This window comes from Melozone crissalis, unplaced genomic scaffold (assembly GCF_028551555.1).
Source record: "Melozone crissalis strain CALT ecotype California unplaced genomic scaffold, PUWL_Pcris_2 ptg000441l_1, whole genome shotgun sequence".
Classification (NCBI taxonomy): Eukaryota; Metazoa; Chordata; class Aves; order Passeriformes; family Passerellidae; genus Melozone; species Melozone crissalis.
Genome location: NW_026536165.1, coordinates 21280 through 40906, shown reverse-complemented (window position 1 = coordinate 40906; position 19627 = coordinate 21280). Strand labels below are relative to the sequence as shown.

The 19627-nt window shown below is 66.2% G+C and overlaps 2 protein-coding genes across 2 annotated transcripts; both read left to right on the top strand.

Moving 5' to 3' along the window:
- Positions 1–1386: 1386 nt before the first annotated feature.
- USP21 (ubiquitin specific peptidase 21) lies at positions 1387–7279 on the top strand. The gene is made up of 12 exons (XM_054294982.1): positions 1387–2123; positions 3775–3834; positions 4489–4612; positions 4710–4821; positions 4898–5035; positions 5126–5190; positions 5283–5386; positions 6231–6317; positions 6403–6481; positions 6602–6709; positions 6801–6915; positions 6995–7279. Exons 1-12 carry the CDS (start codon positions 1395–1397, stop codon positions 7083–7085), a joined length of 1812 nt encoding a protein of 603 aa, XP_054150957.1. The 5' UTR covers positions 1387–1394; the 3' UTR covers positions 7086–7279.
- A 315-nt stretch (positions 7280–7594) lies between these two features.
- On the top strand, positions 7595–19332 carry PPOX (protoporphyrinogen oxidase). The gene is made up of 13 exons (XM_054294987.1): positions 7595–7618; positions 7830–7924; positions 8881–9015; positions 10850–10965; positions 12102–12234; positions 14590–14734; positions 15229–15422; positions 16168–16228; positions 16780–16898; positions 16982–17107; positions 18280–18429; positions 19055–19097; positions 19190–19332. Exons 2-13 carry the CDS (start codon positions 7838–7840, stop codon positions 19330–19332), a joined length of 1452 nt encoding a protein of 483 aa, XP_054150962.1. The 5' UTR covers positions 7595–7618; positions 7830–7837.
- The last annotated feature ends 295 nt before the right edge of the window (positions 19333–19627 follow it).

Below are 19627 nucleotides of genomic sequence, written 5' to 3'. Positions count from 1 at the left end.
CCCACCTCCCCATTCCCCTCGGGGGTCCCCCCATTCCTCTCCCAGCTGCTGCCACCCCTCCCCACCGCTTCGCTGCTGCTCCCCAATAAACACTGAACCCCGATTTAGTGGCGGTTTGTTATTTTGGGGGTGACACGGAGGGGATTTATGTGCCCCCCCCCAAAAACCCGCGAGGGTCGCGGCCCCTTTAAGACGCCGCGCGGTTTCCATGGCGACGCGTGTTGTGGAGGGGCGTGGCCGGGAGGGCGGCGCATGCGCAGAGCCAGCGGCGAGGCCGCCGGGGGCGGGGCCGGCTGAGGGAGGCACAAAGATGGCGGCGGGTGCGGCGGGAGTTGTTGCCATGGCGGCCCGCGGGAGGTGCGGGGGGACCGCGGGGCGACCCCGCCGAGGGGCGCAGGGGGGCGAGGGGGGCCGCACTTGGGGCTGGGGGGGCTCCGGGACAGCGGACACCCCCGCCAGGGGAGCGGCGGGGCCGGGCGGGGGGTGCGGGACAGGGCCCCGGGGGGGCGGGGGGGTACCGGGATGATGGGGGGGGCAGCGGGAGCGCCTCAGGGGGGCACCGGGATAGGGGAGGGGGGAACCGGGGCGGGGGGGGGGCACGGGGGAGACCCCCGGTGAGGAACCCCGGGCCCGGAGAGGGGGGCGGGGCCCTGAGGGGCGGGGGGTGATGGGGGCACCGGGAGGGGTCCGGGGAGGCTGCGGGAACCACTATGGGGGGACCACTATGGGGATTACGGGCCCAGGGGTGCGGGAACGGCTTTGGGGGGACCCGGGGATTGCAGGGGGGCTGAGGCCGGGAACCGCTTTGGAGGGACCCCGGAATTGCGGGGGGCTGAGTCCGGGGGGTGCGGGAACGGCTTTGGGGGGACCCCGGGGGGTGCGGGGGGGCCCGAGCTTTGGGGTCCCCCTGAGCTTTGGGATCCCCCGAGCTTTGGGGTCTCCCAGCTTTGGGGTCCCCCTGAGCTTTGGGATACCCCGGAGCTTTGGAATCCCCTGAGGTTTTGGGGTCCCCCCGAACTTCGGGGTCCCCCGAGGCTTTGTGGCCTCCCAGAGGTTTTGGTGTCCCCCGAGGCTTTGGGTTCCTCCGAGCTTTTGGGTCTCCCCGAGCTTTGAGATCCCCCGAGGTTTTGGGATCTCCCGAGCTTTGGGATCCCCCCAAGTTTTGGGATCTCCCCGAGGCTTTGGGGTCTCCCCAAGCTGTGGGACCCCCCGATCCTTGGTGTCCCCCCGGTAACCCCGATGTCCCCGCAGGGCCCCCGCCGACGGGACGCTGTGTCCGGCCGCCGGGCGCGGGGGGCTGTGAGCAGGTGGGTGCCCCTTCCCCTCGCCCTTGTGCCACCCTCCCGACCCTGCCACCTGGTCACCGTGCTGTCGCTGTCCCCGCAGGCCCCGCCATGCCCCAGGCCTCGGAGCACCGCCTGGGCCGCGCCAGGGACCCCGGTGCCCCCGTGGTGACGGCGCAGCCCCGGGCGGGCTCCCGCCTGCCCAGCGGGCACCGGGCGCTGAGCCAGGAGCGCCATGCGGCCCCCAACGGGCTCAGCCCGGCCCCCAAACTGCGCCTGCTGCCCCCCCGGCCCCCGCCGCCCCCCGACGACCCCCGCCCCAAGAAGCTGGAGCTGGAGCGGGGCCGGGCGGCCAAACGGGGGGACCCCGCTCCCCGTGGGCCGGGGGGACGCCGGGGGCCGCTCAAGGCCGATCACGGCGTGAGGGTGCCCGGGGGAGCCCCGCAGGTGCCCGGCAGCGCCTCCTTCTCTCTGCCCAGCGCGGCCGAGCGCCGCCGGAGCAACCTGGCCCGCTCCAAATCCATCAGCATCGGCGACCTGAGCCAGGGAGGCGGCGGTGGCGGCGGTGTCGCCGGTGTCCCCAGCCGCGCCGAGGACGTGGCGGTGGCGCTGAGCCGCTTGGTGCTCAGGGACTGCGGGCACCCGCTGGGTGCGGGCGCGCTGGCGCTCCGCCGGAGCTCCTCGCTGCGCAGGGTCACCGTGAGCACCGGGCCCGACGGCAAAGGCACCGCGGCGCTGCTCTCCGTGCGCCCCGAGGGCGGCCCCCGCGCCCGCCCCGAGCCCGCCTTCGGCCACGGCCCCGGCAGCCCCGCGAGCGGCCGGACCGAGGACAAGGCCGCGGTAAGAGACCGCGAGGGACCGAGGGGTGTGGGGTGGGGCAGCCGTGTCCCCTGCCCTGGGGACATTTTGAGACCCCTGCGGTATCCCCAGGTTTAGGGACGTGTTGAGACCTCCAGCCTTGGGGACATTTTGAGACCCTCACACTGTCCCCAGATTTGAGGGTATGTAGAGACCCTCATGCTGTCCCCACCTTTGGGGACATTTTGAGACCCCTGTGCTGTCCCCAACCTCAGGGACGTTTTAGCCTTGGGGACATTTTGAGACCCCCCCCCCCCCAGAGTCCCCAGACTTGGGGACATTTTCTGACCCCCATGCTGTCCCCAACTTTGGGGACATTTTGAGACCCTCTCAGTGTCCCCAGCTTTTGGGACACTTTGAGACCCCTGTGGTGTCCCCAGCTTTAGGGACATTTTGTGATCCCCACATTGTCCCCACCTTTGGGGACATTTTAAGACCCCCATGCTGTCCTCAGGCTTGGGGACATTTTGCCACCCCCATGCTGTCCCCAACCTCAGGGACATTTCGTGATCCCTGCAGTGTCCTCAGCTTTTGGGACACTTTGAGACCCCTTCAGTGTCCTCAGCTCTGGGGACATTTTCAGCCCCCCACACTGTCCCCAGCTTTGGAGACACTTTGAGACCCCCACACTGTCTCCAGCCTTGGGGACATTTTGTCACCCCAATGCTATCCCCAGCTCTGGGTACATTTTGTGACCCCCCAGTGTCCCCATCCTCAGGGACACTTTGAGACCCCTGAGATGTCCCCTCGGGGGACATTTTGTGCCCCCCGCAGTGTCCCCGCTCAGGCTCGGTGACATCCCCAGGGTGGCACAGTGGTGGCACTCTCACCTGTCCCCGCTCCAGTCCTGTTTTGGGGACCCCCACGGCTCTGGGGTGGGGTCGCTGCTGTCCCCCCCAGCTCAGGTGGCTGGTGCCATCCTTGTGTCCACACAGCTCCAGAGTGACCACGAGTGACCGGTGGCACTCTGGTGACACTGAGGTGACACCGAGGTGGCCGCCGCCCCCTCCCCGTTTCCGCATCCGTGCCCCCCCCCCCCCCCCATCCCTCACCTGCCGTGCCACGTGTGGGGCGATCGTAATCCCCAAAACGCCACCGGGCCACGGCCACCCTGCCTTGTCCCCCCTCGGGATGTCCCCAGCGCTGTCACAGGGTGTCCCTCATCCCCGCCAGCCCCCCAAAACCCCTCTGTGGAAACCCCGGGGGGATTTTTGGGGGGTGTTTACCCCGCAGGGGCGGCAGCTCCGGCTAATTAATCCCGCGGGATGAGCCCAGAATAGCGCGGGGGAATCGGATCAGCTAATGAGCTGAGGGGGAGGAGGGCGCACCGCGGTGACCGGTGCCACCACCGCCGGTGCCACCGGGAGCCGCGGCGGCCATGCCGGGGCTGCAGGGAGCCACGCTGGTGGCCGAGCTGCCGCGGAAGCTGCAGCGCTCGCTGCTGCCCCGCCGGGAGCTGCCGGGGCGCCCCACCGACATCGCCGAGTCCGTGGTGCACACGGCGGTCATGGGGCTGCTGCTGGTCACCGGAGAGGTGAAGGCACCGCCGGGGGACAGCCGGGGGGACACCCAGGGGGACACCCAGGGGGACGGGGTGTGGCTCACCGGGTGTCCCTCGCTGTGTCCCCCCCAGACACACCACACGCTGCTGCTGGGCTCGGGCCACGTCGGCCTCAGGAATTTGGGCAACACGGTAAGAGGGCAGCGAGACCTTCCCCGGGAGGGATTTGGGGTCACCTCGGGGTTCCCAACCTTCCTGTCCCTGTGGTCTGGGCTGTGGGAGGGATTTGGGGTCACCTTGAGGTCCCCCAGGCTCAGTGGCCTTGGTCCCATCTTCTTGTCCTGTTGGGATGTCACATTCCCAGAGCTCCCCCAGCCCCACAGTGCTGTCCCCAGGGTCTCCAACCCTCCTGTCCCTGTGTTCTGGGCTGTGGGAAGGATTTGGGGTCACCTCAGGGTCCCCAACCCTCCTGTCCCTCTGTCCTGGGGTGCAGAAGTGATTTGGGGTCCCCTCGGGTTCACCTCGGGGTTCCCCATGCTTGGTGGCCGTTGTCCTGTTCTCCTGTCCTGCTGGGATGTCACATTCCCAGAGCCCCACAGTGCTGTCCCCATGGTCCCCAACCCTCCTGTCCCTCTGTCCTGGGCTGTGGAATGGATTTGGGGTCCCTTTGGTGTCCTTTAAGTGTCCCTTGGTGTCACCTGGGCGTCCCCTCAGTGTCCCCAACCCACCGCAGCCCCATCCCACTGGGGCCATCACATCCCCGGGTACCCCCAGCCCCACGGGGCACCCTGAGGGAGCCCTGGTGGCAGTGCCACCCGCCGTGATGTCCCCGCGGTGTCCCCTCAGTGCTTCATGAACGCCGTGCTGCAGTGCCTGAGCAGCACCAAGCCCCTGCGGGATTACTGCCTGCGCCGCGACTTCCAGCAGGAGCAGCCCCCCGGCCCCCGCGCCCCCCAGGAGCTCACCGAAGGTGGGACAGACCCCCTAAAACTCCCACAGCACCCCTAGAACGTTCCAGAACCCCCTCAGGGGGCGCTGAGCCCGCAGTGTCCCCGCTGTCCCCGCAGCCTTCGCCGATGTCATCGCCGCCCTCTGGCACCCCGACTCCTCCGAGGCCGTCAACCCCGGGCGCTTCAAGGCCGTGTTCCAGAAATATGTGCCCTCCTTCACGGGTTACAGGTGAGATATCCCCCCAAAAAAAAACCCTTTTGGGGACCCCCCCAAGAGGACAAAGTGTCACCGAGTGTCCCCACAGCCAGCAGGACGCGCAGGAATTCCTCAAGTTCTTCATGGACCGGCTGCACGTGGAGATCAACAGGAAGGGCCGGCGCACCCCCAGCATCCTGTCGGACACACGGAGAGCCCCGGCCCTGGAGGACCCCGAAACGCTCAGGTGAGAGAGGGGGGAGGCTTGTTGGGGAGGGGGAACCCCGATTTTGGGGACAGCTGTCACCCCGATGTCACTTCGGTGTCACCTTTGCAGCGACGACGAGCGCGCCAACCAGATGTGGAAGCGCTACCTGGAGAGGGAGGACAGCAAGATCGTGGGTGAGCGCTGGTAATGGGGGTGTGCCCCCCCTCTCCCTGGGACCCCAAAACATCTGGGGGTGCCCCCCCTGAGCCCCCTCTTTGCCCCCCAGATCTCTTTGTGGGGCAGCTGAAGAGCTGCCTCAAGTGCCAGGCCTGCGGCTACCGCTCCACCACCTTCGAGGTGTTCTGCGACCTCTCGCTGCCCATCCCAAAGGTACGGTGGGGTCACCCCCAAAAAACCCTTTAGACCCCTCCAAAAACACTCCAGACCCCTGATACACCCCTCAGAATCCCCCCAAAACCCCTAAGATTCCCCAAAAACCTTTCAGACCACCCAAAAACCCTTCAGACCCCCAAAAACACCTCAGAGCTATCCAAAAACCCTTCAGACCTCCTAAAAATGCTTCAGATCCCCCCCAAAAACCCTTCAAACCCCCAAAAGCACTTCAGACCCCCAAAAACCATTCGGACCACCCCAAAAACTCTTCAGACCCTGCAAAAACCTCAGACCCCCCAAAAACCCTTCAGATCCCCCCAAAAACCCTTCAGACCCCCAAAAACTCTTCAGACCTGTCCAAAAACCCTTCAGACCCCCCCCCAAAATGCTTCAGATCCCCTCAAAACCCCTCAGACCCTTCCAAAAACTCCTCAAGCCCACCAGAAACCCTTCAGACTCCCCCCGAAACCTCACAGACCCCTTCAGAACCCTTCAGACCCCTCCAAAAACTGTTCAGATCCCTCCAAAAACGCCTCAGATTCCCCAGAAACCCCTCAGTTCCCGCCCAAAATGCTTCAGACCTCCCTAAAACTCTTCAGACCCCTCCAAAAACCTGTCGGACCTCCCAATAAAACCCCTCAGACCCCCCAAAACCCCTCAGACCCCTCCAAAAACCCCTTAGACCCCTCCAAAGACCCCTTAGACCACCCCAAAAACCCCTCAGACCTGTCCAAAAGCCCCTTAAACCTACCAGAAACGCCTCAGAACCCCCCCAAAAACCCCTCAGACCCCCCCAAATTCCCCCCCTGACCCCCCAAATCCCCCTCCTGCCCCCCTCCAGAAAAGCTTTGCCGGGGGCAAGGTCTCGCTGCACGACTGCTTCAGCCTCTTCACCAAGGAGGAGGAGCTGGACTCGGAGAACGCCCCGGTGAGAGGATGAACCCCCCCCGGGACCCCTGCCTGAACCCCCCGATTTGTCCCCAAAGCGTCCCTGATGTCCCCTGGCCCCTCAGGTGTGTGACAAGTGCCGGCAGCGCACGCGCAGCACCAAGAAGTTGACGATCCAGCGCTTCCCACGCATCCTGGTGCTCCGTATCCTTTGGGAATCGGCCCCGAGCTGGGGGACACCCTCAAATTTTTGGGGGTTTTGGGGGATGGGTGGGGAGCACAGGGGTCACCCATCCGTCTCCCCCTTCCCTTAACCCTGGGCAGACCTGAACAGGTTCTCCACCACGCGCTACTCCATCAAGAAATGCTCCGTCTTCGTGGACTTCCCGCTGCAGCAACTCAACCTGCGCGAGTTCGCCAGCGAGAAGGCGGGTGAGGAGAGCTCCCGGGTGGGGTTTTGGGGTTTTTTTGGGGTGTTTTGGGGTTGGGGGGGATCCTAAACCTGACCCTCACCGTGCTGCAGGCAGCCCTGTCTACAGCCTGTACGCTCTGTGCAACCACTCGGGCAGCGTGCACTACGGGCACTACACGGCGTTCTGCCGCGACCCCGCCGGTTGGCGCGTCTACAACGACTCCCGGTCAGTGCCCCCCGCCCCTTCCCGTGCCCCGAGCCCCGGTACCGAGCCCCCGCGGCCGGTACTGACGGTGTCCCCGCAGCGTCTCGCCCATCAGCGAGAACCAGGTGCCGTCCAGCGAGGGCTACGTGCTGTTCTACGAGCTGGAGGAGCCGCCCGGCCGCAGAGCCTGAGAGCCCCGAGCGGAGCCGCCTGCGGGGCCGGGGCTGCGGGGGCACCGCCGGGACCCTGCCCCGGGACACACCGGGAACCCCCCCGGGATCCTCCGGGAACCCCCGGGAACCCCCCGGACCCGCGGAGAGGGGGGTGCGGGGGGAGCGGCCGCAGCCCGCGCGGCCCCGGGGGGTTTTGTGAATAAATTTATTAAAAAAACCCCAAAAAGCGCCGAGTTTGAGGGCTTTGGGGCGGGGTTTGATGCTAAAGGGGCGGGGGTTTGCGTTTGACTGACATTGGGTGGGCGTGGTTTGAGGGGGTGTGGTCTGCTGATGATTGGTTAGAGATGGGCGGGGTCACCGCAGCGTGCCGTGGGCGATGATTGGCTAGTGGCGTATAGGCGTGGCTTATCGATATGGGCGCGCCCCTCCCGCCACAGCGAGCTGTCCATCAACGCCTTGAGCGTCCTCATTGGTCCGCCTGCTGTCAGCCCCGCCCCTTCCCCTGATAAGCGGCGGGAAGGGGCGTGGCCAGCGCGGCGGACTCGGGACAGGTGAGGGGGGTGGTCCCGGAGCTGCGGGGCCCGGCGAGACCGGGGGGTCCCGGAGGGTCTGGGGGCTCCCGGTGGGTCCGGGGGCTTCCGAGCGGCTCTGGGAGCTCCTGGCGGGTCTGGAGGCTCCCGGCGGGTCCCGGGGTGCGGGACCGGGCAGATGCGGGAGCTCCCTGTTCGTCCGGGGGCTCCGCTCTGACCGTGCCCGCCCCAGCTCCCCTCATGCCGCCCACCGTGGCCGTCGTGGGCGGCGGCATCAGCGGCCTGGCCGCCTGCTACCACCTGGTGCGCGCCCCCCGCCCGCCCAAGGTGAGCGAGCGTGCGACCCCCGAAACCTTCCCCACGGGACCCCGGAACCTTCCCCCGCTTCATCCCGGGACCCCCGAACCTTCCCTGCTCCATCCCGTGAACCCCGCTCCCGTTCCCTCCCGGTGTCCGTCCCTCCCCGGTGCTCCCGCTCTTCCGGGTCATTCCGGGACCCCCGATGTCCATCCCCGGGACCCCAAATCCCCCCGGGGTTCCCTTTTTCCTCCCCGGGACCCCAGTTCCTCCAGAGTCCCAATTCCCGCGGGGTCCCGGTGGTGATCCCGGGGGTCTCGGTGATGATTTAGGGGTCCTGGTGTTGATTTGGGGGTCCTGGGAGTGACTCGGTGTTCCTGGTGTTGATTTGGGGGTCCCGGTGTTGATTTGGGAGTCCTGGTGTTGATTTGGGAGTCCTGGTGATGATTTGGGAGTCCCGGTTGTCATTGGGGGTCTCGGGGGTGACTCCAGGTCCCCGTGCTGATCCGGGGGTCCCGATTATGATTGTGGGGTCCCCGTGGTGATTTGGGTTCCCATTGATGATCCGGCGGTCCCGGTGGTGACCAGGGGGTTCCTGGGGATGACTCGGGGGTCCCGGTGGTGATTGGGGGTCCCGAGGTTCCCAGTTATGATCTGGGGGTTCCCGTGGTTACCGGTGTTCCCAGTGGTGACCGGTGGTCCCGGTTGTGATCCCGGGGGTCCCGGGATTCCCGGTGTTGATTTGGGGTGCCGGGGGTCCCGGTGTTGACTCGGGGGTCCTGGTGTTGATTTGGGGTCCCGAGGTTCCTGGTTATGATCCCGGGGGTCCCGGTGTAGATTCGGGGTGCCGGCGGTCCCGGTGTTGATCCCGTGTCCCTTCGGTCCCGGTTATGATCCCGGGGTTCCCGGTGTTGATCCGGTGTCCCAGGGGTCCCGGTGTTGCCCCGGGGGTCTCGGTGTTGACCCGGTGTCCCGGGGGTCCCCAGGTGGTGCTGCTGGAGGCCAGCGGTCGCTTCGGGGGGTGGCTGCAGAGCACCCGGAGCCCCGAGGGCGCCGTGTTCGAGCATGGCCCGAGGGGCGTCCGGCCCGCGGGGCCCGCGGGGGCACAGACCCTGCACATGGTACGGGGGAATGGGGGGTCCCCGGGGCTGGGTTTGGGGTCACAGAGGGGTTCTGGGGGGCTGGAGGGCTCCCTGGGGCTGGGTTTGGGGTCACAGAGGGGTCTCTGGGGTTTGGGGGGGTCCCCGGGGCTGGGTTTGGGGTGATAGAGGGCTCCTGGGGGGCTGGGGGGGTCCCTGGGGCTGGGTTTGGGGTGACAGGGGGGTCCTGGGGGGCTGGAGGGGTCCCCGGGGCTGGGTTTGGGGTCACAGAGGGGTCTCTGGGGTTTGGGGGGGTCCCTGGGGCTGGGTTTGGGGTGCTAGAGGGGTCTCTGGGGTTTGGGGGGTGTTGGGGGGCTGGGTTTGGGGTCACAGAGGGGTCTCTGGGGTTTGGGGGGGTCCCCGGGGCTGGGTTTGGGGTGACAGGGGGGTCCTGGGGGGGTCCCTGGGGCTGGGTTTGGGGTCACAGAGGGGTCTCTGGGGTTTGGGGGGGTCCCTGGGGCTGGGTTTGGGGTCACAGAGGGGTCTCTGGGGTTTGGGGGGGTCCCTGGGGCTGGGTTTGGGGTCACAGAGGGGTCTCTGGGGTTTGGGGGGGTCCCCGGGGTTGGGTTTGGGGTGACAGAGGGGGCTCTGGAGAGGTCTTGGGGTGACAGGGGCATCCTGGAGGGGGTCCCTGAGGGGGTGTTGGGGGGTCCTTGGGGCTGGCTTGGGGTGAAAGAGAGGGTCCTGGGGGGCTGGGAGTGGGGTTTGGGGGTCCCTGAGGTTGGTTTGGGGGTGACAGAGGGGGTCCTGGGTGGGTATTGGGGGTTCTTGGGGTTGGTTTTGGGGTATCAGAGGGGTCCCCAGGGGGGTTGAGGGAGCTCTCTTGAATTGGGGTCTGGGTTCCCCGGTGCTGGGTTTGGGGTCACAGAGGGGTCCCAGGGTGGGTTTCTGGTGACAGAGGGGGGACTGGGGGGTCCCTGGGGGGGTTTTGGGGTGACAGGAAGGGGTCCCGGGGTTTGGAGGAGGGATTCCTTGGTGGATGTTGGGGGTCCTTGGGGCTGGGTTTGGGGTGCCAGCGGGGTCTCAGGGTGGCTTTGTGGTGACAAAAGGGGTTCCTGAGGGGCTGGGGGGGATTTGGGGTGACACAGGGAGCCTTGGGGGGTCCTGGGGTGACAGGGGCATCCTGGGGACTGGGTTGGGGCTGACAGAGGGGTCCCTGGAAGAATTTTTGGGGTGCATGGATGAATTCTAGCAGTCCCTGAATGATTTTTGGGGGTTCCTGGATGAATCCTGGGGATCTCTGGGTGGATTTCGGGGTCCCCATGTGGATTTTGGGGGGTCCCTGAATGAATTTTGGGACTTCCTGGATGAACCCTGGGGGTCCCTGGATGATTTTTGGGGTCACTGGATGAATTTTTGGGGGGTCGCCATGTGGATTTTGGGGGTCCCTGGATGATTTTTGGGACTCTCTGGATGAATTTTGGGGTCCCTGTGTGGATCTTGGGACTCCCTGGATGATTTTTGGGGTCCCTGGATGATTTTTGAGCTCCCTGGATGAATCCTGAGGATCTTAGGATGAATCGTGAGGGTCCCTGGATGAATTTTGGGGTCCCTGCGTGGATCCTGGGGGGTCCCTGTGTGGATCCAGGGGGTCCCTGGTTGATTTTTGGGGTTCCTGGATGAATCCTGGGGATCTCTGGGTGGATTTCGGGGTCCCTGTGTGGATTCTGGGGGGTCCCTGGAAGAATTTTTGGTGTCCCTGGATGAATTCTGGCAGTCCCTGGATGAATTTTGGGGTCCCTGCGTGGATCCTGGGGGTCCCTGGATGATTTTGGGGGTCCCTGGGTGACTCGGGTGTCCCTGTGTGTCCCCGCAGGTGTCGGAGCTGGGGCTGGCCGGTGACATCCTGGCTGTCCCCAGGGAGCACCCGGCGGCTCGGAACCGCTTCCTGTACCTGGGGGGGGCCCTGCACCCCCTGCCCTCGGGCCTCGGGTGGGTGGCACCTGTCCCTTGTCACCAGGGCCACCCCCCCCCCCCCCCCCCCCGTCACCAATGTCACCCCTTGACTGTGCAGTGTCCCTCAGGGCTGTCGCCAATGCCACCCCTGTGTGTCCCTGCTGTCCCCAGTGCCACCCCCGCTGTCTCCAGTGTGGGCTGTGCCCTCTGTCCTTGGTGCCAGCCCCCTGTCCCCAATGCCACCCTCGCTGTCCCCAATGCCACCTCCTGTCCCTGCTGTCCCCAGGGGTTTGCTGTGGGCCATGCCCATTGTCCCCAGCGCCGCCTCTGTCCCTGCTGTCCCCAGGGGTTGCTCAGGACTGTCCCCAATGTCACCCCTATGTCCCCAGGGGTGTGCTGTGGGCTGTGCCCCCTGTCCCTGCTGTCCCCAGTGCCATCCCTGCTGTCCCTGTTGTGTCCCCAGGGGGTTGCTGCAGGCCGTGCCCCCTGTCCCCAATGCTACCCCAGTGTCCCCCCTGTGTCCCCAGAGGTTTGCTGCGCGCCGTGCCCCCTGTCCCTGGTGCCAGCCCTGTGTCCCCAGTGTCACACTCCTCTGTCCCCAGTGGATTGCTCCGTGCTGTGCCCCCTGTCCCCAATGTCCCCAGGGGTTGTTCAGGGCTGTCCCCAATGCCACCCCAATGTCCCCTCTCTGTCCCCAGAGGTTTGCTGCGTGCCGTGCCCCCAGTCCCTGCTGTCCCCAGGGGGTTGCTCAGGGCTGTCCCCGGTGCCACCCCAGCTGTCCCCCAATGCCACCCCAATGTCCCCGCTGTGTCCCCAGGGGTTTGCTCCGCGCGGTGCCCCCTGTCCCCGGTGCCATCCCAGCTGTCCCCAATGTCCCCCTGTGTCCCCAGGGGTTTGCTGCGCGCGGTGCCCCCTGTCCCCGGTGCCATCCCAGCTGTCCCCAATGTCCCCCTGTGTCCCCAGGGGTTTGCTGCGCGCGGTGCCCCCTGTCCCCGGTGCCACCCCAATGTCCCCAATGTCCCCGCTGTGTCCCCAGGGGTTTGCTGCGCGCGGTGCCCCCTGTCCCCGGTGCCACCCCAATGTCCCCGCTGTGTCCCCAGGGGTTTGCTGCGCGCGGTGCCCCCTGTCCCCGGTGCCACCCCAATGTCCCCAATGTCCCCCTGTGTCCCCAGGGGTTTGCTGCGCGCGGTGCCCCCGTTCTCGCGGGCCCTGCTCTGGAGCGCTCTGCGGGATCTCCTGACCCCGGCGGGGACGGCGCCGGACGAGAGCGCCCACGGCTTCGCCCAGCGCCGCTTCGGGCCCGAGGTGGGTGCCCCAAAACCCCTGATCTGCCCCAAAACCCCCTGGAACCACCCACAGAACAACCCCAGAACCCCTGATCCGCCCCAAAACCCCCTGGAACCACCCACAGGTCCACTCCAAAATCCCCAGAATCCCCCCAAAACACCTGATCTGCCCCAAAACCCCCTGGAACCACCCACAGAACAACCCCAGAACCCCTGATCCACCCCAAAACCCCCTGGAACCACCCACAGAACAACCCCAGAACCCCTGATCCACCCCAAAACCCCCTGGAACCACCCACAGAACAACCCCAGAACCCCTGATCCACCCCAAAACCGCCTGGAACCACCCACAGGTCCACCCCAGAACCCCTGATCCACCCCAAAACCGCCTGGAACCACCCCAAAACCCTTGATCCACCACAGAACCCCAGATCCACCCTAAAAACCCCCAGTTCCACCCCAACACCATCTGGAGCCACCCCCAGAACCACCCCAGAACTCCCCAAATCCACCCCAAAACCCCCTGGAACCACCCACAGAACAACCCCAGAACCCCTGATCCACCCCAAAACCCCTGATCCACCCCAAAACCCCCTGGAACCACCCCAAAACCCTTGATCCACCACAGAACCCCAGATCCACCCTAAAACCCCCAGTTCCACCCCAGAACCACCCCAGAATCCCCACAAAACCCCCAAATCCACCCCAAAACCCCCTGGAACCACCCACAGAACCACCCAAAACTCCCAGATCCACCCCCAGAACCACCCCGAACCTTCAGATCCGCCCCAGAATCCCCTGGAACCACCCCCCCAAATCCCCCAAAACCCCCAGAGCCCCCCAAGGCCCCGATAACCCCCCCAAAGGCCCCACCCCAAACCCCGATAACCGAGCCCAGAGCCCCGCCCGGCCTTATCGGGGTCTCCCATGGCTGGGTGGGGTCCCACTGTTCCTCTGTCCATGTGTCACTGTCCCTTTGTCCCTGTATCGCTGTCCCTCAGGTGGCCGTGGACAGCCTGTCACTGTCCCTGTGTCCCTGTCCCTGTGTCACTGTCACTGTGTCACTGTGTCCCTGTCCCTGTGTCACTGTCACTGTCCCTGTGTCACTGTCCCTGTGTCCCTGTCCCCAAGTGGCAGAGCTGGCTGTGGACTCGCTGTGCCGGGGGGTGTGTGTCACTGTCACTGTCCCTGTGTCACTGTGTCACTGTCACTGTGTCACTGTCAGTGTCCCTGTGTCCCTGTCCCTGTCACTGTCCCTGTGTCCCTGTCCCCAGGTGGCGGAGCTGGCTGTGGATTCCCTGTGCCAGGGGGTGTGTGTCACTGTCACTGTGTCACTGTCCCTGTGTCACTGTCCCTGTGTCACTGTCACTGTCCCTGTGTCCCGTGTCACTGTCTCTGTCCCTGTGTCCCTGTCCCTGTGTCACTGTGTCACTGTCCCTGTGTCCCTGCCCCTGTTCCCAGGTGGCAGAGCTGGCCGTGGACTCACTGTGCTGGGGTGTGTGTGTCACTGTCCCTGTGTCCCTGTCACTGTCCCCATTGTCCCTGTGTCCCCAGGTAGCAGAGCTGGCCGTGGATTCCCTGTGCCGGGGGGTGTGTGTCACTGTCACTGTGTCACTGTCATTGTCACTGTCCCTGTCCCCAGGTAGCAGAGCTGGCTGTGGATTCCCTGTGCTGGGGGGTGTGTGTCACTGTGTCACTGTCCCTGTCACTGTTCCTCTGTCACTGTCCTTGTCACTGTTCCTGTGTCACTGTCCCTGTTCCCATGTGGCGGAGCTGGCCGTGGACTCGCGGTGCCGGGGAGTGTGTGTCACTGTCAGTGTCTCTGTGTCACTGTCCCTGTCCCTGTGTCACTGTCCCTGTCACTGTCCCTGTGTCCCTTTCCCTGTCCCCAGGTGGCCGAGCTGGCCGTGGATTCCCTGTGCCGGGGGGTGTGTGTCACTGTCAGTGTCCCTGTGTCACTGTCCCTGTCCCTGTCCCCAGGTGGCGGAGCTGGCCGTGGATTCCCTGTGCCGGGGGGTGTGTGTCACTGTCAGTGTCCCTGTGTCACTGTCCCTGTCCCCAGGTGGCGGAGCTGGCCGTGGATTCCCTGTGCCGGGGGGTGTGTGTCACTGTCAGTGTCTCTGTGTCACTGTCCCTGTCCCTGTGTCACTGTCACTGTCCCTGTCACTGTCCCTGTGTCCCTTTCCCTGTCCCCAGGTGGCCGAGCTGGCCATGGATTCCCTGTGCCGGGGGGTGTTTGCCGGGGACAGTCTGTCAGTGTCCCTGTGTCACTGTCCCTGTCCCTGTCCCCAGGTGGCAGAGCTGGCCGTGGATTCCCTGTGCCGGGGGGTGTGTGTCACTGTCACTGTCCCTGTGTCACTGTCCCTGTCCCCAGGTGGCGGAGCTGGCCGTGGATTCCCTGTGCCGGGGGGTGTTTGCCGGGGACAGCCGGGCCCTGAGCGTGCGCAGCTGCTTCCCTGCGCTGTTCCAGGCCGAGAGACAGAGGGGCTCTGTGCTGCTGGGGCTGGCACTGCCACACGGTGGGGACATGGGGACATTGGGGACATGGGGACATTGGGGACACTGCTGGGGCTGGCACTGCCACACGGTGGGGACATGGGGACACTGGGGACACTGCTGGGGCTGGCACTGCCACACGGTGGGGACATTGCTGGGGTTGGCACTGGGACACTGTGGGGACACCCTGGGGACACTGCTGGGGCTGGTGCTGGCATCTGGTGGGCAGGGGGATACCCACGGGGACCCTCAGGTGCCACCTCTTGGACGGGTCCATCCTGCGGAGCTGGGACAGGGGACACCCCGGGGCTGGGGACAAGGTGGGGACACCCCCAGGCTGGTGACAGCGTGGGGACCCCTGATTTGGCTGTCACCGGGATCCACTGAGGGCTGGGACAGGAGACACGGGACACGGGGGGGACACCCCGGGGCTGGGACAGGGCACACCGGGGGCACACCCCGGCACGGGGGACGCCGTGTCCCCCTCCCGCGCGGTGTCACCGCGGTGTCCCCGCAGGTGGCGGCGGCGGGGCGGGCCCCGAGGCGGGGCTGGCGCGGCGGGCGCGGGCCGAGCGCTGGAGCCAGTGGTCGCTGCGGGGCGGGATGGAGTCCCTGGCGCGGGCCCTGGTGGCCTTCGTGTCCCCGCGCGGCGCCGAGCTGCGCTGTCACACGCCCCTGACACACCTGTGCCACCGCCGCGGCCAGTGGCAGGTGGGGACACCGCCCGCGCCACCCGCTGCCTTCACTGTGTCCCCTCCCTGCTCTGCATCCCACTGCCACCGTGCTTTGTCCCCTCCTCGGTGTCCCTTGTGTCCCCTCCCCGCTCTGCATCCCCTGCCACCGTGCTTTGTCCCCTCCCCGGTGTCCCCCGGGTCCCCTCTAGAGTGTCCCCAGTCCTGTTCCCAGTGTCCCCAGTGCTGTCCTCAGTCCTGTTCCCAGTGTGTCCCCAGTGTCCCCAGTCTCCTTCTCATTGTCCCCATTGCCCCCAGTCCCGTCTTCAGTGTCCCAAGTCCTGTTCCCAGTGTCCCCAGTCCTCTCCCTATTGTCCCCATTGCTCCCCAGTGCTGTCCCCGTTGTCCCCAGTGCCCCCAGTGTCCCCAGTCCTGTCCCCAATGTCCCCAGTCCCCTCCTCAGTCCTGTCCCCAGTGTCCCCAGTCGCCTCTTCATTGTCCCGTGTCCCCAGTGCCCCCAGTGTCCCCAGTCCTGTCCCCAGTGTCCCCAGTCCCCTCCCCAGTGCTGCTGTCCCCATTGTCACCAGTGTCCCCAGTCGCTTCCTCATTGCCCCCAGTGTCCCCATTGTCCCCAGTGCCCCCATTGTCCCCACTGTCCCCTGTGTCCCCAGTCCACTCCCCAGTGCCCCCAGTACCTCCTGTCCTGTCCCCTATCCCCTCCCCACTGTCCCCAGTGTCCCCAGTCCCCTCCCCAGTGTCCCCAGTGTCCCCTGCTGTCCCCGCAGCTCACCGTGCCCGGTGCCACCCTCACGGCCGATCACGTCATCAGCGCCCTCCCGGCCTCAGGTACAGACACAGGGCTGGGGGTGGGTGTCCCTGCCGTGTCCCCTCGGTGTCCCCGCGGTGTCACTGATGTCACTGACGCTGTCCCCCCGGTGTCACTGACACTGTCCCCGCGGTGTCACTGACTGTCCCTGCTGTCCCCATGGTGTCCCTGACACTGTCCCCGCTGTCCCCGCGGTGTCACTGACTCTGTCCCCGCTGTCCCCCGCGGTGTCGCTGACGCTGTCCCCGCTGTCCCCGCTGTCCCCGCGGTGTCACTGACTCTGTCCCCGCTGTCCCCGCTGTCCCCCGCGGTGTCACTGACTCTGTCCCCGCTGTCCCCACTGTCCCCGCGGTGTCACTGACTCTGTCCCCGCTGTCCCCGCGGTGTCACTGACTCTGTCCCCGCTGTCCCCGCTGTCCCCCGCGGTGTCGCTGACACTGTCCCCGCTGTCCCCGCTGTCCCCGCGGTGTCACTGACGCTGTCCCCGCTGTCCCCGCGGTGTCACTGACTCTGTCCCCGCTGTCCCCGCTGTCCCCCGCGGTGTCACTGACTCTGTCCCCGCTGTCCCCAGCGCTGGCGCGGGCGCTGCCGCCCGAGGCGGAGCCGCTGGCTCGGGAGCTCGGGGCCATCCCGGCCGCCTCCGTGGCCGTGGTGAACCTGCAGTACGAGGGCGCCGCGCTGCCCGTCACGGTGAGCGCTGCCCGCTGTCCCCGCGCTGTCCCCGCGCTGTCCCCGAGCCCCGCGGTGACCCCAGCCCGTCCCCGTCCCCGCAGGGCTTTGGGCACCTGGTGCCATCCTCGGAGGACCCGGCGCTCCTGGGCATCGTCTACGACTCGGTGGCGTTCCCGGAGCACGACGGGACCCCCGCGACCCCCGGGGCGGCCTCGCTGCGCCTCACGGTGGGGACACCGGGGAGGGGACACAGGGGACACTGAGGGAGTGACACTGGGAGGGCCTCGCTGCGCCTCACGGTGGGGACACCGGGGAGGGGACACTGGGGACACCAGAGGGAGTGACACTGGGGACACTGGGAGGGCCTCGCTGCGCCTCACGGTGGGGACACCGGGGGGACAATGGGGACAACATGCAGGGTGACAGGAGTGATTTGGGGGGCTCACAGTGAGGACACGGGGGAGGGACACAGGGGACACCGGTGGGGTGGCACTGTGGACACTGAGGGGGGTGATAGGGGTCGTCTGGGGGGCTCATGGTGGGGACATCGTGGGGGGACACTGGGGACATCATATAGGGACACGCGGGAGGGTGACACCAGGGACACTGTGGGGGTGACAGGGGTGGTTTTTTTGGGGGGCTGGCAGTGTCCCCCGGGTGATGCTGGGACCCCCTCGCTGTGGCTCACGGTGGGGACACCATGGGGGGACACTGGGGACACTGAGGGGGACAATGGGGACAACATGCAGGGTGACAGGAGTGATTTGGGGGGGCTCACGGTGAGGACACCGAGGACACCAGGGGAGACACGAGGGGGTGACACTGGGGACACTGAGGGAGTGATGGGTGGTTTTGGGGGGCTTATGGTGGGGACACCAGGGGGTGACACTGGGGACACCAGGGGGAGTGACAGGATTTATTTGCGGGGATATTGTGGGAGGACACTGGGGACACAGGAGAGTGACAAAGAGGACACTGGAGGGGGTGACAGGGGTGGTTTTGGGGGGCTGATGGCGTCCCCCAGGTGATGCTGGGACCCCCTTGCTGCTGCTCACGGTGGGGACACTGGGGACATCATGTGGGGACATCTGGGAGGGGTGACATTGGGGACCACCAGGGGGGTGGCACTGGGCACACTGTGGATGTCCCAGGGCTGATTTTGGGGGGCTCACAGTGGGTGACACTGGGAGGAGGTGGCCATGGGGACACCGTGGGTGTCCCAGGGCTGATTTTGGAGGGCTGATGGTGGGTGGCACCGGGGACACTGGGATGGGGTGACCATGGGGACACCGTGCGTGTCCCAAGGCTGATTTTGGGGGGCTGACGGTGGGTGACACTGGGAGGGGGTGGCCCTGGGGACCCTGTGGGTGTCCCAGGGCTGATGTCGGGGTGTCCCCAGGTGATGCTGGGCGGGGCCTGGTTCCAGCAGAGCTTTGGGGACCCCGCCCTGGTGGCCCCGGAGCTGCTGCTGAGCCGGGCACGGGCGGCCGTGAGCGACCACCTGGGGCTGGCCGGGACCCCCAGGAACGCCATCGTCAGCGTGCAGCAGGTGGGGACACCGGGGGGTGGCACTTCGGGGAGGGTGGCACTTTTGGTGGGGGACATTCTGGGCGGGGGTGGCTCTGTGGCTCTGGGTGAGTGACATTTTGAGGGAGGTTCTGGGTGGGTGACACTTGGTTGGGGTGACACTCCAGGTGGGTGACATTTTTGGGGGGGCTGTGAGTGGGTGACACTTTGGGTGGGGAACATTCTGGGGGGGGTGACATTTTGGGGGTGGCTCTGGGTGGGTTATGCTTTGGTGGGTGACGTTCTGGGGGGAATCTGAGTGACACTTGAGAGGGGTGACACTCCAGGGGCACTCTGGGCAGGTGACACTTCGGGGGGGCTCTGTGTGGATGACACTTGGGGGGGTTCAGGGTGGGTGACATTTCAAGGGTGGCTCTGGGTAGGTGACACTTTGGAGAGGTGACATTTGAGGGTGGCTCTGGGTGGGTGACACTTTGTGGGGGTGACACTCTGAGTGACATTTTAGGGGGAATTCTGGGTGGGTGACATTTTGGGGGAGCTTTGGGTGGATGGCACTTTGGGGAGGTGACATTTTGGGGGTGTCTCTGTGTGGGTGACACTCCGGGGTGTCTCTCAGGGTCTCACCCGTGTCCCCCCTCTTTCCCCAGGACTGCATCCCCCAGTACACGCTGGGACACTGGGAGCGCTTAGGTGAGAGTGGCAGGGCTGGGGGTGTCCCCACTGTCCCCAGGGTGTCCCCAGGGTGTCCCCAGGGTGTCCCCACTGTCCCCGCTGTCCCCCAGAGCGCATCCAGCGGTTCCTCAAGGAGCAGCAGCTGCCCCTGAGCCTCGTCGGCGCCTCCTACTCCGGGGTCTCCGTCAACGACTGCATCGCCAGCGCCAGGGCGGCCGTGGGGAGGATTTTGGGGTCCCCCCCCGAACCCTGACCCCCTGACCCCCCCCCCCGCATTCCTGGGGTCCCCCCACGGCCGCCAGTGTAGGACAAAATGATTTTTTTTTTTAATTGAAAAAAACCCTTTAGAAAGGTCCAAGGAGCGGCTCATAAATACAATAAATACCCGCGTGCCCCGGCCGGGGACCCCAAAACCCGGCCTGGGACCCCAAAACTGATCTGGGGACACCATAAACGCAGCCAGGGACCCCAAAACCGATCCGGGGACCCCAAAACCTCACCAGGGACTCCAAAATTGATCCAGGGATCCCAAAACCCAGCCAGGGACC

What these genes read in the sequence shown, in the direction of transcription:
- USP21 (XM_054294982.1), top strand. Translation starts at nt 1,395, where the DNA reads ATGCCCCAGGCCTCGGAGCACCGCCTGGGCCGCGCCAGGGACCCCGGT. An exon ending in GGAGGACAGCAAGATCGTGG is followed by an intron (nt 5,191 to 5,282) that starts GTGAGCGCTGGT and finishes TTTGCCCCCCAG; the next exon opens with ATCTCTTTGTGGGGCAGCTG. An exon ending in TCTCGCTGCCCATCCCAAAG is followed by an intron (nt 5,387 to 6,230) that starts GTACGGTGGGGT and finishes GCCCCCCTCCAG; the next exon opens with AAAAGCTTTGCCGGGGGCAA.
- PPOX (XM_054294987.1), top strand. Translation starts at nt 7,838, where the DNA reads ATGCCGCCCACCGTGGCCGTCGTGGGCGGCGGCATCAGCGGCCTGGCC. An exon ending in AGCGCCGCTTCGGGCCCGAG is followed by an intron (nt 12,235 to 14,589) that starts GTGGGTGCCCCA and finishes CCCTGTCCCCAG; the next exon opens with GTGGCGGAGCTGGCCGTGGA. An exon ending in CAGCGCCCTCCCGGCCTCAG is followed by an intron (nt 16,229 to 16,779) that starts GTACAGACACAG and finishes CGCTGTCCCCAG; the next exon opens with CGCTGGCGCGGGCGCTGCCG.